Source organism: Phaseolus vulgaris, chromosome 9 (genome assembly GCF_051622355.1).
Source record: "Phaseolus vulgaris cultivar YP4 chromosome 9, ASM5162235v1, whole genome shotgun sequence".
NCBI lineage: Eukaryota > Viridiplantae > Streptophyta > Magnoliopsida > Fabales > Fabaceae > Phaseolus > Phaseolus vulgaris.
This window is the reverse complement of record NC_143506.1, coordinates 5,306,983-5,325,864: the sequence shown is the minus strand read 5'-3', so window position 1 is coordinate 5,325,864 and position 18,882 is coordinate 5,306,983. Positions and strand designations below refer to the sequence as shown.

The window sequence follows — 18,882 nt, the reverse complement described above, 5'->3', positions numbered from 1 at the left end:
CAACAAACAAACAAAATAAAAAATGATAAATCTTAAAAATTAAAACGAAACCAATGAAAACTTAGACAAAAAATTATATGAAAATAGATATCAAATCAAAGCGTTCATCAAAATCAAAATCACATAAATCACGGGAATAGTAAAACCTACTCTTTTTTTTTAAACTAGGAACCTAAATTTTAAAATTTTACCACCTCAACATTATTGGACCCCACATTATAATATTCTATTATATTTTAATCCAGGTGAGTAATCTGTCACACCCACTTAGTGGGTTGTGAAATTATTGGTAACCTTTGACAAGATTTATTGATGGGTGATTATATTTTGACACCCCGCTCCAGTTTCCACCTGCACTAAAATATTAATATTTATAATAAAAAAATTTGAAAATAAAAAAAATGTCTTTAATGAAATATTAAACAAAAATATAAAATGTTAAAATAATTTTTAAAATTAAAAAAATTAAAAATAGTTAAAATATTAATATTTAGTGGAGTGTAAAGTGTAACAATGGGTTTCAAACCATCATTTTCCTTTATTTGATACACACTAGAAAAATGTTTCTATGAAGGGCACTTTTAGAAGAAAAAGTGTAGGATGATCTACCCAACCCACTTCAATCCGATACGAGTTTAAAGGTATTTTTTATATATATTAATAGTTATTTTACAATACAATAATTGTTATACTGATATGTGAGTTGTTCAGTATCTTTTATATATATAATAGAAAATATTGTATATCATTTGAATGGGATTAAAACCGAATAAAGTGAAATAATTATTTTTATTTGTTTAGATAAGTAGAAAAGTGAATTAAAAGAAAACAATTATAAGGTATGTATACTGTTGGGAAACAAAGCAATGTGAAGTGAGAGAGTGTCTCTTCATTTTTGAAAATTAGAATTAAGGTAAGTATTTATTAAATTAATTTCGAAGTCACGTAATTCAAAGTTTATATATTCTTATTCTCTAAATTATTTAAAAAAAAAAATTATTATACTTTTCTATTTAACACAAATTATTTAAAATTACCTCCAACTCAAATTAATCAATCATAAACTTAGAATTAAATTATCAATATAGAACTGAACATATAAAATTTTAAGTAGCTAGTAAAATTAGGCTAATTAATATTTTAACAAAATTTAGATATATATCCAGTGCGAACTTATTTTAGTATGTAAAATGCAAAGAGTAACATCTTTGTAAATAAATATTGTCTAAAAAAAATTAAATCATAAACCGAAACAATCAACTCAACCTTTATAAGATTTTATATATTCTAATCTCTTTTGATTGTGATCACAAAGGCTAATCCCACTGTTTATAAGAAGAAGATTACACCTTAATTATATTCATCTTTCCCATTGCTTAAGGCATCAAAACAAATCGGGATTGTCAGTAAGTTCCTCATTGTATGCAAAGTGCCTCGTTGTATGCAAACTTCATTTTATGAACCGATTTTATGGGATTGAGTTAGGTTTAAAGTTCACTTCGTAATATTCTATTATATATAAGTAGATATAAACCTCACTCCATAAACCGGTTTTATCCATGAAAAAACTTTTCAAATGATATTATGGTAGACCAATTTATATATATTATTATGTAGTAAGAAATGAGAAGTAGAAAAAAGAATGCAAAAGAGAAATTATATATGTAACAATAACCCGAAAATTAAATACACATATTATGGAACTTGTTTTTAGCCCAAAGGGATGGTACATAGAAAAGTTGACATCCAAAAAAACTAGAGATCATGGAGGATTGTGTGCATCCCATTCAAAAAACCATAGGCGGTGCACAGCTTCAACTGACAGAACAAGACAAAACAAAGCATATTCACCAACACCCCCAATCAGCAATTTACCTTCGCCGATCCTTTTATTTACACATAATAAACACTTCTAAACTAATACTAGGTGTAATCGTCAAGTAACGTCACCCGACAAACTAAGCATGTTCATGCTCCACACAATCGATCGCGCAACCCGGAGAGAGATAGAGAGACAGACAGAGAGAGAGAGAAGTTTAACAACATCACCGGAGGCGTAGAAGTTGCCGGAGATTGTTTGTTGCTCCGTCGTCAACGCCAGAAGCGGCGGCGGCGGCGGCTTCCGCGTTGCAACGGAGTTTCGATCTGAGAGAAAAGTTGGGCAACGGCAAACTACTGGGCGGCGGAGCCAAATTAAAAACGGAGGCCGAAACAACGTCGTTGACGTTTCCCATCCCCAGAACCAGTCTTGGAAGGTCCTTGGGATCGGGTCCCCAGGGGTTTTGAGAAGCCACGATGAGAAATTGCGTCCCGGATCTCTTCTTCGATTCCTCTCGCTTCGTTGCCTTGGATTTCTTCGGCGTCAGAGAGGCGTGTCTGCTCCGATTGCCTCGGGAAGCGTGAGGAAGAGGAAGCAGCGGTGGTTGTTGTTGGAGCGCGTGGCGGTGGTGATTGAAGAGGGAAGAAGCTGAGAGGGGATGAGAGTAGGAGAAGGAGACGGCGCGAGAAGGAGGAGGGTTCAAGAGACCTGCATAGGTGTCAAAATTCTCACACCGTTTATAAGAATTGAAATTACCTCCTCCGTTTTTCTTTGGGGTCTTCATTCTCGTGTTGCTGTTGGGAGCCTGAGGCGTCAAAACGGCGTCCATTCAGATTTAACAGACACCGTATTCCGATGAAACAGTTAACAAAGAAAAGAAGTTAAAGAGTTCTTGAAGGAGAAATTAGTTTAGTAGAAGGAGAAATTAGTAACAGTTGGGGTTGATCTCGTAAAATGAGATGAGAGATATAGTTATCTTAAATCGTAAGATAAAAATACGAACATAAGAAGAGAAGAAGAGACCCTGGGTTTTAGAAAAGATGGGTCTGAGCCACTAAGCGATTATAAACACGCTCCTATATAAAGCCGTTTTTCTAGTGAAAACCATATTTCTAATTATTTTAATTATTCTTATTTTCTTTTCTCGTCATTTCTCTTATATTATTAGTCACAACCGTTGCGGTACTCGAATACCCTGGAATGGTTTGTAGGGCGGCAACCGCCGGGGCGTTCAGGACCGTTGGATTCTGTCTTTGTAAAAATATAGATAGCCGTTGGGTGAAGAAAGCGACGTTGATAACTTCATCGGGGTCCTCGAAATTGGTCTCAGACAGAAAAGAGGGGAGAAATCCTAGCCATACATATTTGATATTTGTCTATTGCCCCGTGACCTCATGTGCCTCCAATAACTATGTGCTTCCCTCAAACAAAATCCAAAAATAAACCTCTTTCATGACTTTGGGTTGGCTATCGCTATCTTATTATATTTTTTCTATTTTTTATTATTTAAATATGTTTCAATTCTATGAAAATTTTAGTTATAGTTCTTGTAAGATATTTTTCTCTTTAGATCTCTAATATTTTAAAAGTGACTCCTTTTAATATTTATAAACATACGTTCTATATAAATCCCTGGCGAAGTGCTTTGGCAGTCTAACCATGGTGAACAATATTAACTTCTCTCTGGCTTGCGTGATGATAGTACGTAGGATTGTAGTACCTGATATGTGATTTATCTATCACGCACACTCATACAACACGGACACAGTACAGACACGGGTATACACAGACATATTCATAATCTCTAAAATCTAGGACATATAATACAGATTTATATATTATAAATTATATAAATTGATAATAAAGATTTATGTACGTTAGGTATGTGTTTCAGTTTTTGTTTAGAACAGAAATATGTTTTTTTATGACTGTTTAAAAAGATTTGCTACTTATTTTTATAATCATAATAAAAAATTATATATAAATTTGAGTTTTTAGAAAATTAATGTATTTCTCTTATTTAAAATTGTGTTGAATTCGTGTTAGAATTATTAGAAATTTAATAAATATTTTTTGAATTGGATACTTCACCAATATATCCTACGAGTGTCATACACACAATTTAAATGGAGAGTGTTCGACTTTCATAGCTTGTGATTGAAGTGTAATTATGTTGAACTTGCATCATGTGTTATTTCCACCATCTTTTTGGGGGTCACATTGAACATGCAAATTTATCTATAATACTTGTTACAATCCTTGAAACCCGAAAATTATTAACAACCCCTGAAAAAGAAGGGATAATAAATGTGTGTCATCGTGAAGGTTGCATTAAAAAAGGACAAAGCCATGAGAGATGTAGTACAATCTTGGTAGTTTGTTTTAAGAGAAAAACATCATCAGAAGTCAAACTAATTGCACCTGAGCATTGCTGATAATCCGAGAATAAACATGGCCTGTGCATGTCTCTAAGATGAGGTAATGCTTTATTCCATATGTTTGTAATAAGATCATCTAATTTAATTAAGAATTAAGTTTCTTATAAATTTGGACAGTAGTTTTATCTTTTAAATATTTAAATTTTTTATACTTTTAATATTGTTGTTTATTTTTTTCATTAATTAGGTGATATGTGACTATTATTTCTTACTTATTTATATTTATTTGTTAAAAAATGTGAGTTTAGTGATTAATATAAAATCATCATATTGCTTTTAATTAAAATACTAGTTATATTTATTATTTTTATTAAAAACGTATTGAATAATAAGAGATTGTTATGACAATCGGCATCAATGGTAGTAACAAAAATAAAGTTCATTTTCAAAACATGATGATCTTGTTATCCAACATGTTTTAAAAAACAATAAATTTTTGTTGTTGTTTTATATTATAAAATCTTACATTTTTTAAAACATATAAAAAAGTAAGTAAGATAACACGACAAAATAATAGTTATATTTAACGAAAAAACCAGACAACAAATACTCAAACGAAAAATATAAATTTTTGAGTATTCAATGGACAAAAAAATTAATAAACTCAATTAAAAATACCTAAATGTGTGAGGAAAAACTTAATTAAGTTAATCGTCTATTATCCTTGACAATATACATTTATAATGTGACCATGTATATTTTATTCCACATGTAATAATTGAATCTTTCAAAAGGGATTGATAGGATAAATTCAAACAAAAATATACATGAAATAAACTCCTATAAAATATTAACACCACATTTAACTCAAAACCTCAATATAGTGAGTTTGTGTATTTTTTTTAATATATTGTTCAACTTTCTCATATTTAACTAATGTGTTACTTAAACTCACATTTTAATTTATAAGAATCTACCTCTCAAGAGAATTTTTCATATTCATATTGCTAAAGTCCTACTCAAATAAAAATATTTATAGCCACAAATACCTTACTTATACTTAAATATAACATCGTGTTAAAATTGAGTATGTATAATTTCTACCGCTAATCTCCATCACATGTCCCACTATCTATATAGTATCCATACAAAAATACTCACTTTTTTTTACACTTGCAATTTTTTTGTATAAAATTATTTAAATACCAATCTTTAAAATATAATCTCAAATAGAAAATGAGTTTTAAAATACAATTAAAAAAATTGCACTCTAAAACAATGATAGAATAAAATTTAAATGAATTGTACCAAAAATATTACTTGAAAAATAATTTTAATTTCGTATCTATAAATAATAAAAAAAAATATAAAATAAAGTCTAAATAAATCATTTAATAATTAATATTTGATCAATATTTTTATCATTCGATTTTTTTAAAATATTGAAATAAAATTTAATAACAATGACGGACGAAGAATAATAGTAGGTATCCGAAAATTGAATACCATAATATTTATAACCTTCCATCTACAATCATATAATTAAAATATTCATAATTATTTGTGAATATCAAAATTTTATCCATAAATATCTATGAATACCAATTATTTTGTCATTCTTTTGTATAGAGTTCTTCGTCATATATAATGAGATAAGTTTGCCTCGAAACCACCTTTCTTAATATTATTCTGCTTCACACAGGTTTAATTCATCACAGAAAGCATCTATGATTTTTTTTTTGGAATGAAACGTTTATTTTCAATGTTAAAGTTTTTATAATTTTTTTTATTATAGTAACATATTTGAAACAAATTATCTATTGTATTGCGAAGTTATATATGTCAGAATTGTGTACAAAGACTAATAAAACTAAACAATCATTTTTTCTTTCCTTTTTCCGCTTTCTTTCCTCTATTTTTTTTTTAAAAAAAATTGACCTCATCTTTTATGTTTTGAGGATCATCTAAATATCCCAAATCATTTTGGGACCCAACGGCAGCACAACAACATCAACGTTCTCAACGCATCTTAAAATCTTAAAATTTGTATATTACAATAAAATTATCAAATAAAAATCAATTTTTAAAAATCAAAATAATTAGTTATAATAGAGATTATTTTAAAAACAAAACAAAAATTAGTTTTTAAATTAACTTTTATTATTGTTAAATAATTTTTAAATTGATATCTAACTAGTAATTAAAGTTTTAACTATTAATTATTTATATTTTAATTGTTAATTAAATATTAATTTAGAAATCATCTAATAATAATAGAAACTAATTTAAAAATCAAAAATTTATTTAATATCTAAAATAATCTTTAATTTAATTATTATATCAACTAATTATTTTTTATTTTATGATTTTCTTGTAGTGGTATTCCTTTCTATAGATAAATAATTGTTTTTTATCAGCACAAATAACTGGTATGATCCTCAAAACCTTTAACAATTTGTTTTTAACACCTGTTGGAATTCAATAGGTCCAGAGCAAGATTCCAATATCTTTGAAATTTACAGCTACCTTTGTCCTTAATCATTTCTGAAGGCACCTTCCAATACACGTTTTCACTTCTTCTTTAATTTAAATTATTTTTTTCTAAAATAAAAAAAAAATACATACCACTTATTTGCTATATATAATACCTACCCTTTTTTCAACATTTTAATTATACAAAAGGTCTCATACGTAGGCATGGTATACAATATGATTAATATGAATAGTCCTTGCAAAAATTGTAAACATGACAATAATACTGTCACAAATATCATAGTGGATTCTTAAGTAATAAACCTTGTCTTTTAGAAGTCACTGCATGATTTTGAACATTTGCACTCTAGCCTAGATTGAGAAACATGTGTGAGATTTTTTTATCATTTAAAAACAAAGAAAAAAAGTAAACATAAAAGAAGTGATTATTAAAATTATCATGTAAGTATATAATAGGTAACATAAAAAGAAAATTAATGCATAAATATTTCATCCACACTTTTTTACAGTAAATAGTTAGAATAAATGAGTTTTTTCAATATTAAAAAATATGTACGATTATTTTATCTTGTTTAAATTTACTCAAATAAATCTTCAATATCAAACTTCTAACTACAAATTAATTTAAATTTATATGTGAAGGTATTATTAATGTTTGATATATGTAATTACAGATTTGAATAAATTATGAAATTAATTTTCTATTTTATCATTTAATGAATTTATATATATAAATCTTATAATGTAATTCATATATATATATATATATTATGTGTAAGGATTGAGAAAAATAGTCTTAGTAGAAGTGATACAATTAAAATAACACCTGAATATTTTATTATTAAATGTAAAAGAGCATATAAATAGAAATTCAGTTATTCATGTTTCATTTTAAAAAGAACCACCATCTCTCTAGAAAGTTCTTTTTCTATTCCTCTCTCTTCTCTCTAAGATTCTGACCTTCTCGCTCTAAGATTCAGGTTTGAAATATTTAATGAATGATATACTACAAGACTGTCCGATCAGAATCTCTGATAGAGTAAGTTCATTTTTGTTATTTTCTTTGAGTCAAATATTGAACTTGTTAGGTTGTTTCTATCTTTGCTTTGCATGTGACCCTTTTAGCTTCAGAGTTAATCTTTGTTAGCTTAAGGTCCTAGTGATATAGTTAAATTTTTTATTATGACTTTGTGGTGCATGTTAAGTTACCTTTAAGTTCTTGATGAATTTGGAGCTCTTAGTGAGTATATGCTAAATTTCAGGTAAGGGAAGCTAGCCTTAATTTACAATAGAACACTAGGCTAGAAGATTTGGATGTGAGGGTGACTGTTGGGTATGAAGCCAGGACCAATTGGGTTGGGCTGACTAGACACCATGTTTAGTGAGTGAGCTTAAACATTGTGTCCCCTTTATTATCTCTATTTAAAGAAATCATTGTACTTGTAATTGGTGTGCAACATGACAGAATGAAAACCTAATAGTTGTCCGTGTGGATGTAGGTTGCAGTTGGCGACCGAACCACGTTAAATCTTGTGTCGTTTATTTTTCTGCAGTTGATTCGTGATTTTGTGTGTTGCTTCTGCGTGCGTTTTTTCCATCAAGTGATATCAAGAGCTTTGGTTCGTTTACACACTAGAGATCCGATCAACAAAAATTAATCAACCGAGACGTGAAAATGGCGGCATCAGTGTCCCAAAGCTAGGGTTTCGCAGAGGCGGCAATAACGTCCCAAAGCTAGAGTTTCGCAGAGGCGGAAACAACGTCCCAAAGCTAGGGTTTCGCAGGGGCTGCAACGGTATCCCAAAGCTAGGGTTTCACAGGGGCGACAACGACATCCCAAAGTTAGGGTTGCATGTGCGTTCTGCAAGTGTGCTGGTTTGAGACGACACAGAGTGCAGTGCGACGACGGTGACTAGCGACGGTGGTGGTACAGAGCATGAAAAGTGGTGCGCGTCCTGGCAGCTGTGATCCAGTGCGGCGGAGCGCCAGTGCATTGGGGACTGCGACCAGGTCTGTTGGTGACTGATTTTGGGTGGTGCAATTTTTGTGGTCTTGATTTTAAAAAAAAAAGATTGCCAAGATCTGAAATTAGTTGTACCGAGTATCTCGACTAGTCGTTTGAGATGGCAGAAGACGGGAAGTTTCGAATTGAAAATTCGATGGTACAAATTCAGTTGGTGGAAAATGCAAATTGAGGATTTGCGAGTTCAGTTATTGTCTTTGCCTGACAGTTGGTCCGGAACGGTTACAGCAGTTACTAGTTCAGCGAGATCCGATGGATTCACTTTTGAGAAGATTCGTGATCTCATTCTTGGCAAGGATGTCCGTAGACGGAGTTCTGGGGAATTATCTAGTGAATCGCTATATGTCATCAGAGGTAAGAAAAATATCAGAGGTAGTGGGAGCAAGAACAAAAGAAGGAGTCAGTAAAAGACTCGGGATTGCTCAAGTATAACATGTTGAAACTGCAAGGAGGTGGGGCATTTCAGGAATCAATGCCCAAATGATAAATAGGTCAACATTGCATAAGACTTCGCAGACGAGGACCTTTTAGTCTGTTGCGCATATAGCAGTGTGGATTCCTGGGTCATGGATTTTGAAGCATTGCAGAATCTAGTTATTTGAGACTTTGGAAAGGTAAGACTAGCAGACAACAAAACTCTTGATGTTACAGGCATGAGTGACATAGTGTTGAAGACACCAGTTGGTTTCTTGACTTTAAAGGATGTCAGAGTTGTTCCAAGCTTGACGAAAAGTTTGATTTTTGTTAGGCAGTTGGACGAACAGGGACATGAAGTGAAGTTCGGAAATCAGCAGTGGAAGGTCGTCAAGGGAAATCTTGTCATGGCCTGCTGAAGAAAGAGAGGTTCGTTTGTATATGGTCAGATTACCATGTCTGAGGGAGTAACCATCCCAGTTCAGAAGATAAACAAAGTTCGGTTCACAGAATCTTGTGGGCAGAAGAGGGTTGTCTTTACAAGAGAGAAACCCAGAGCCACAGGTTAGATTCAGGATGAACGAGCATGGAAAGGTTCAGGTAGACCAGTTAGAGGTATTCGTGGCAGTGGGAGCACGGGTTGTGCTTCAACTGAGGTTCCTAGACGACAATGGGTAGGAGAACCAGTATTCCAGCGGTTGAAACTTCTCCAGAAAATTTCTTGTTGAATATGGAGAGTGTTTGTTCTCAGGTTGTTCCAGGATCTGGCAGTTCCTATAAGTGGGAGTCGGTAGGAACAGAGAACGGGTCAGTGACTGACGTGTTGAAACTTAGGGGAGTTTTAACGAAGTCTTCAAAATGATTAAGAAGGCTGGTGGCAACTAGTGGTGGAACATTGAGTTTCGTCGACAAATTACAAAAGTACATGAACACTATTGAAGCGCAGGTGAACATTGTTCCATGACTTCAAGTGGGAGATTGTTGGGTATGAAGTCAAGACCAATTAGGTTGGGCTGACTAGACACCATGTTTAGTGAGTGAGCTTAATCATTGTACATAGTTGAAACGCAGGTGAACATTGTTCCGTGACTTCAAGTGGGAGATTGTTGGGTATGAAGTCAAGACCAATTAGGTTGGGCTTACTAGACACCGTGTTTAGTGAGTGAGCTTAATCATTGTACACAGTTGAAGCGCATGTGAACATTGTTTCGTGGCTTCAAGTGGGAGATGTTGGGTATGAAGTCAAGACCAATTGGGTTGGGCTGACTAGACACCATGTTTAGTAAGTGGGCTTAATCATTATGTCCCCTTTATTATCTCTATTTAAAGGAATCATTGTACTTGTAATTGGTGTGCAACATGACAAAATGAAAACTTAATAGTTGCCTGTGTGGATGTAGGTTGCAGCTGGCGACCGAACCACGTTAAATCTTGTGTCCTTTATTTTTCTGCAGTTGATTCGTGATTGTGTGTGTTGCTTCCACGTGCGTTTTTCCCATCAATGACATGGCCACCAGTCTCAAAACTTTATTTCAGGATTGTTTGTTTTAAGTACATTAGAAGTTGATTGAGATTTGAATGTGAAATTTGATATATGGTAGATGTTATAAAATTATAATGTTGTTGAGTATAGGTTGTTTGATGTTGATTTAGAATAATTATTCAACTATAGCAGGGACTTTGTTATTTTGGGTGCACTCTGGTGTATTTTAGCTCACACTAAAAATATTTCATTCAAGCCAAAAGTCCTGGGTGCACTCTGGTATATTTTAGCTCACACTAAAAATATTTCGTTCAAGCCAAAAGTCTTTGGTGCACTCCGATGTATTTTAGCTCACACTAGAAATATTTCGTTCAAGGCAAAAGTCCTTGGTGCACTCTGGTGTATTTTAGCTCACACTAAAAATGTTTCGTTCAAGTTAAAAGTCCTGGGTGCACTCTGGTGTATTTTAGCTCACACTAAAAATGTTTCGTTCAAGCCAAAAGTCCTGGGTGCACTCTGGTGTATTTTAGCTCACACTAAAAATGTTTCGTTCAAGCCAAAAGTCCGGGGTGCATTCTAGTGTATTTTAGCTCACACTAAAAATATTTCGTTCAAGCCAAAAGTCCTGGGTGCACTCTGGTGTATTTTAGCTCACACTAAAAATGTTTCGTTCAAGCCAAAAGTCCCGGGTGCACTCAGATGGATTTTAGCTCACACTAAATTTTTTAGCTCAGGCCATATATATATATATATATATATATATATTACTATTATTATTTTAACAGTTTATTTTGGATTATTATTGTTAAATGAATTTTTTTGGATATATTTGGATTGTTTAAAAAGTTTAAAATATATGTTGTGATTGAATAGTGTATTGATGTGTTAAATGAAATGGGCAATGATGTGAAAGTAAGATCAAGACATAGTATTTTCAGGAAAGAAAATATTGTGTTAAAATTGTTTAGGATGTGCATTGACTAGGGATTCGTCTAGAAGGAGATATCCTGACTCTACTGAGATAATGAAATCATATAGATGAAGTTATTTAAGTGGTGAGAGTCGAAGGAAATTCATATAAATGGGTAAGTTGTTTGAAAGATAACTAACTTGACCTGTTATATATTAGGAGAAAGATGATATTGAGATTATTTATGCGCATAGCTGTGTGGATTTCCAATGATATAGTATGACAGGTGCAGATCTCTGAGTCTAAGTCACACACGAGTCTTCCAGAAGTAAAGTCAAGTGTCTATGTGATATGAGTCAGCGGAAGTCTGACACGTGAAAGATGAATATTGAATTTTAATAGACACTTGATTATTTGAGAATTTGTATGAGACTTGATGATTTATATTTATTAATTTCAAATCGAAATTATATAGAATTTTGTTTTATATAGCTAGTTTACCCTGTTATTTATTTGTGTTGTTTCTTTATTTGTGATGATCGTGTATTTACACGGGAACAGAACATGTGATAGAGCTCCTCAATGAGAAGTTGGATGATGAAAATATTTTATTTTATTTTGAATATTTGTTTTAATTTTGTGTAAATATTTAAAGTATTATGAAGAGAGATATGTTTTGAAACATTTTAAGAAAAAATTTAGACATATTTGTATTATGTTTATATATTTATTTTAATATTTTATACATTATAGTTTTTAGATGTAGGAAAATATAGGAATGTTACATTATGTGTAAATAATATATGTTCATTTCTTAAAAATATATTAGTAATTAATAGTTTATTACGAAATGTTAGGACTTATGTAATATGAAATAATATTTTATACTTAAAACACACATACTTCGTATACATTTACCAATACTTAACATTTATTGTTGAAAGTGTAATTTTGACAAAAACATTACATTTTGTACAACTTTTACCGTAATAAACTTGTAACGCTCACTTGATACACCATAATAAATAAGAAATTGCTTGTACATACTAAGCATATGATTGAACAATTGAGAGTCAAAGGTTTTAATGTAAACAAATAAATAATAAATACAAATATTATAAAGGAGTAAAAATAATTAAATATGTGTTCATGATCTATTTGATTAAATGAAATTGAGAATTTGGATTTTGAAATGCAATACAACATTTGAATATTTTTTTACAAAGGAAATAATGTGTAATTAAAGTTGTGATGTGAGAAAAAAATACTTGATGTAAACCCATTAATTTACATATAATTATTACAATAAAAGGTCTACCAGTGTCTATACAAACTTGGAGTTTTTTAAAACATTCCTAATACATTATTAGGATTCATAGAAATACAAATATTTACATATCCATAACTCAAAATAAAACTCTGAAACCTCTAAGGCTCTCCTGCACCTGTATGGTCATCTGCTCGTGTACATAGTACAATCAGAAAAGTAAAGGTAAGCTAGTGAAAATAGAATTTTATAATATACACACTTAAATCCAAAGAGAAAACCAAATTACATGATCAATTTCTCAAATTATTCAATTTTCTACAAATCTCAACAATAGAACAATGACATAGATCTCACATGGATCTACACATCCGGAATACTCAACAAACAACGTCTTTTGGAAGACCCATATTAAGTAAGTCCTACCAGAGACTAACACCTGATCCAAAGATTACTAGCGAATCCAACAGAAATGATCAGGGTAAGTTCAATACAACCCAAGTCGTGCATCTCATATGTCACAGTGTGCATGAACTCCCCCGTCAGCTTCTCACCATCTGATATCTTAGTCTATGTGACTTAGATCATCAGTGAAGCTCGAAGATCTCTGTTACCACATAAGCATCAATACTTAATACACAACAAACATCAGTCGATACATTATCCCAAATGTATGAATTCAATTCCATACCATTCCGTCATACAATATCATTCAAAAAGTGATCCACAATATTCAAAAGTTTATTTGACATAAAAAAATAACACTTTAATACTAAATCATCAGAACCTAATATTTCCACAAATTTAAATAACATATAAACAAACAACCCAATATATATAAACACACAACATCCCTGCAAGAGAAATTGAATATTGGGACCACGTCCCTTCCACATCCAGATCTTCTAGCCTAGGATTCTATTAAAAATTAAATTTAGCTTCCCTTACCTCAATTGTTTGCTTTCCAATCAACTTCTAGAATTTTATTTCCCACGATCTGGATAAATTTCAAGATTTACGAGCCTAAAACAAGTTATCCAAACATAACAAAAATTCAGTATATGGTAGAATAAGTTGAGAGGGTTAAACTTCTCAACTGACCCCACCAATATTGATAACTAAATCCTAAGGAAAAACAGAGAACAAATGATATTTAGAGTAAAAATGAACTTACTCTGTTTAAAAATCTGATCGGGTAGAAATGTTCCTTAACTCGCTAGCTACAACGTGGTCCGATCAGATCCTAAAATAGATGAAGATTGGGAGAGAAAATTAAAAGAGAGGGAGAGAAGAAAATATGGAGAGAGAGAGAAATGGAGATAAGGAAGGAAAAATGCGTGAAGGGGATTCTGTTTTTGTTTTTAAAAAAGTGTTGTTACACTTGAGATCTAAAAGAATTTGTGAATCCTGAACAAGTCATAAAGAATAAAAAAATAATTACGCATCAAAAGAAGAAATGATATAACAAGTATTGGTACATGTTATTGAAATCGAAATGAGACACATATGTATATATCAATCATCATTTTCATACATTGATTTAAAAAATCAAATATTATTTAGAGTCATACATATACTTAATCAACGAGAAGATTCTCTATCAAAATTGAATTGGAATGAATTCAAATAATACTCGTGGAGATCAAATTATTTGTCATCCCTACCAGAGAAGTCACGAGTCTTCAAAATATATTTACATAAAATTATTTTACAGTAATAGGTGACTACATTTCACATACTATGTATGTTACACAATCAACACACCACTACTAATAATTGGTATAAATAATTAGTTTAATAAACAATTAATGATTATTTATTTAAGAGTCCATATTATTGTGTGTTTTTGTTAAAGTCAATCAAATTAGAAAATTATAATATGGAATATATGATTTGATTAAAAATAACAAAAATGTTCATTCACCCATAATATTGTAAAACATTAATCACTTTTCTTTTACTAGTGTTATGAATGGATGCAACATTTTACAATATAAATCAACGTACATTCATTCATTTGAATCATCCTAATATATTCAGTTCTTAATTAAATCTATTACAATAACTTTTTTTGTTTTTAAAGAATTAGCCTCGTTTAAAATTGACATACGACTGCAACAAGCATCAAATTTTCTTTTTAACACAAATATATATATATATAGTATTACTATCTAGTATGTTAAAAAAAACTATTTACAAAGGGAAACACCTAAAACATAGTCATACTAGAAAATCCATTACAGCAATATGTTACTTTATATATTAGTTGTAATTGATTATCAATGTGAATGTGACTTATTCAAACCTTTCAGTATTGAATTCAAATTATAACACCATTATGATTTAATCTCAAAGTCACCCGAAAAAAGAAAATCCTCTAATATTTTGTAAGAAATTTGCTATTTATTTATAATTTCTCAATATTCAATTTTATTTTATTAAATAAAGTAACCAACATTCTGTCTTTTCTACTTTATTTTATTTCCTCTCCCCTTTTATTCCACTTACTAAAAAATGTAAATCTAAGTTCTTTGATAATAAGTGCACAGAATAATTTGGTGCAAGTGGGTAGCAAAAGAGTGACGTGGGTTCACCGACCAATGTTTTGATTGTCCAAGTCTACCAAACAGCTACACCAAATACTCAAATTGATTTATCTTATCGTAATTCTAATGATATTTTCACACAATCTCCATCTTAAACTCTCATTGATATTTATAATAAAAAATTAAAAAAAAAACATTTTTAATGAAAATGCAAACAAAATACAAAATATTTAAAATTAGAAAAATTATAAATTTTTACAAAATATTTCCAAATTAAAAAAATTATAAATTTTTATAAATAATTAAAATATTAATATTTATTGGGGTGTACATGTGAAATAAACATTTTTCTTTCTGTGCAAATTTTAAACACTTCTTCTTATTTATGCCAACTTCAATTTTTATCTCACCATTTTTTTGTTGCTCCAAACTGGCTCAAGGTTTGAGATTGGCTTAGGTTAAGAGGGGTTGGAGATGAATTCACTACTTTCATTAAACATAATATAGGAATAAAGTCAATTGATGATTAATGTTACTTTTTTTTTACATATATCGATCTAGTAATATTCAGTATTGAAAGTGAAAACTTAAAATAAGAATGTGAGAAATAAGCTCATTTTATTTTATTTTTTATAAAAAGTTTTTATATTAATCATTTGTCATCACATGAAAAAAATATTATTAAAATAAAATAAAAAAATAGAAGAAATAGACTAAAACCCATATGTTGACAAAAAAATACATATGTACATTATATCTATTAATAAAAAATTATAAGAACATTCTAGATGAAAGCCTATTATACTAATGAAAGAATTCTCTATGAATAAATCCTAAATTAGCCAACTAAATTCAGCACACGCATTTTATCTTATAAAAAATGATTTACATTAAATATAATTCAAGTTCATGATAAAATGTATAAATAAGTATTTTAATCAAGAATAAATATAATTTTATTACTATATTAACAATAATAGTACGTTACAAGTACATTTTTATCTTTTATTTATGTAATATTTGGGAGAAAGTTACCTCTTTAACGTTAATGAGGATCTAAGGATCCTGGTTGAGAAAAAAAAAAGCTTAAAAAGTGGGAAAACAGGTTGAAGAAAAAGTTTGTGATTGTTTCTTGAAATAGAAATAATGATATAATATATGGTTTAAAAAGAGAGTAACCTGTTGATAATGTGGAATATTGGTTTTCTTCTTGGTCGGTTACTTGATTATTTGGCATCGTTGTCACCTGTCACAATACAAACTTCCACTACTATATATATACTCTCATACAATAAACAATGTCAACAAAAATTATATTAAAAATTTCATGCAATTATATAGCATATATATTAATATTTATAAAATTGTTATTATATTTGAAATTAATTTCAACTAAGAGACTAAGCATTAAATATAGTCATACATATTAATTATTAAACGATACTTTAATGTATGAAAATTGAATAAAATATTACGCACTTATACTAAAAGTTGGCCTTAAAGTTTTAAAATAAAAAAGTATTATTTAATTACTATATAATATATATATATATATATAAATATATTTCTATTAAAGTAATTATTTAATATATGAAGATGGTGTAAACTATCCTTATATATTAAAAGACAATTATAAATATCAATTAAAATATTTAATTATATAATTTATTATTGGAATTTTTATAACTTATTATATACTATTAAAATAAACAAGACCAAAGGTATTAAATCATACTCATAAGATATTCAAGCCATGTTGTAAACTAAACAAATTAATGTAAATAACAAAACCTATGGAGAAAATAATGTGAAACATGACGTCAGTATTATATGTAAGATTGAACGAAGTTTCTTCAGTTGATGTTTGTGGTGTACATCTGTATGTCCATAGTATTTTTGGAAGTTTCTCGGCCCACAATCCCTTTGCACTCCCCAATCTCTTTTTCAGTTGACTGATAATGACTTTGTTAACTGACTCTACTTGTCCATTCGTTTACGAGTGTTCAACTGAAGTTGTCATAAACTTAATTCCTAGATCTGCATAGAATTCCATAAGCTTTTTATCAGTGAACTGTCGGCCATTGTCAGTTATAATAGTGTGTGTGATACCAAATCTACAAATTATATTTTTCCACACAAATATTTGAACTTGTTGAGTAGTTATTTTGGTTAAAGCTTCAGCTTCTATCCATTTTGTGAAATAGTCAACCACAACAATCATAAACTTCGTTTTCCCTCGACCTAAAGGAAATGGACCAAGAATATCCATTCCCCATTTGGCGAATGTCCAAGGGGAAGCAATTCCTTGTAACTCTTGGGATGGTATATGATTAAGACTTCCAAACTCTTGACACTTTTTACATGCTTTGACATATTGATTGCAATCTTCACGTATTGTTGCCCAGTAGTATCCAACACGACAAATTCTCGTTGTCATTGTTCGTGCGCCGCAATGCAGTCCAAAAATTCCTTCATGTAGCTCTCGGATCACATATTTGGCTTATTCTTGTGAAAGACATTTTAATAAGGGAGTTGAATATCCTCTTTTATACAACTCATCACCTATACAAACAAAGTTGGCGACTTTCCTTGTTATCTTAAGATCAATCTCAATGTCTTGCTCTTGATTCTTAATTACTTCAGTGTATACTTTGATCCAATCATCTTTTGTTGTTGTGATGGTTGAACAATATTCTATTCCAATTGTTGGATTGTTAAGAGTTTGTTGTATGATGGAATTGTGTTGAATCTGCCTTCGTTGACTTGCCAGTTTGGATAATGAATTTGCTTTTGAATTTTGTTCTCTCGGAATGTGCTTGATTTCGACATTATTAAAGCATTGCATAATGTTTAAAACTTTATGATAATACCTTAGTAACAATGGATCTTTTACCTAATACTCACCTTGTATATGGCCTACTGTAAGTTGAAAATCACTTTTACATATGACGTTACTAGCTCCCATGTCTCTAGCCAAAAGTAATTCTGCAATTAGAGCTGTATATATGCCCTGGTTGTTTGAAGTTTTGAACTTGAGTCTCAAGGCCATCTCCAACTAAAAATTTCCCAGTCCTTCAAGTACTATTCATGCTCCGCTACCTTTCTTGTTGGACGATTTGTCGACATGTAAGGTCCATATTTCTTGTTGAGTTGTTGTCGGTAGTTGAATGATGAAGTCTGCAAGAGATTGTGCTTTGATTGCTCCTCTCGGTTAATACTTGATTTCAAACTCTGAAAGTTCCACTGACCATGCCACCATTCTACTCTCGGCTATCATGTTTTTTTATCTCAAAGAAGGTTTGCTCACATTAGTCATTCCACTTAAAAGTTTCATCTTTTCTTAATAACTTTACTACCGATTTTGTTCTCTTGGCAAGAATTGACAGGAATCTTGCTAAAGCATTCAATCTTCCAATTAACCTTTGCACCTCTTTCAAATTTGTTGGACTTCTCATTTTTGTTATTGTTTCACACTTGTCAGGATTTGCTTCAATACATCTATTGGTTAACATAAACCCTACAAACTTTCCACCTCTTACTCCAAAAACA

General features: G+C 30.6%; 1 protein-coding gene across 1 annotated transcript; it reads right to left on the bottom strand.

Annotated features, from left to right (window-relative positions):
- Positions 1-1,643: 1,643 nt before the first annotated feature.
- LOC137822925 (uncharacterized) lies at positions 1,644-2,883 on the bottom strand. The gene has a single exon (XM_068627948.2). The coding sequence runs from the start codon at positions 2,646-2,648 to the stop codon at positions 2,046-2,048; it is 603 nt and encodes a 200-aa protein (XP_068484049.1). The 5' UTR covers positions 2,649-2,883; the 3' UTR covers positions 1,644-2,045.
- Between the last annotated feature and the right edge of the window lie 15,999 nt (positions 2,884-18,882).

Coding starts and splice junctions, on each gene's coding strand:
- LOC137822925 (XM_068627948.2), bottom strand. CDS start 2,648: ATGGACGCCGTTTTGACGCCTCAGGCTCCCAACAGCAACACGAGAATG.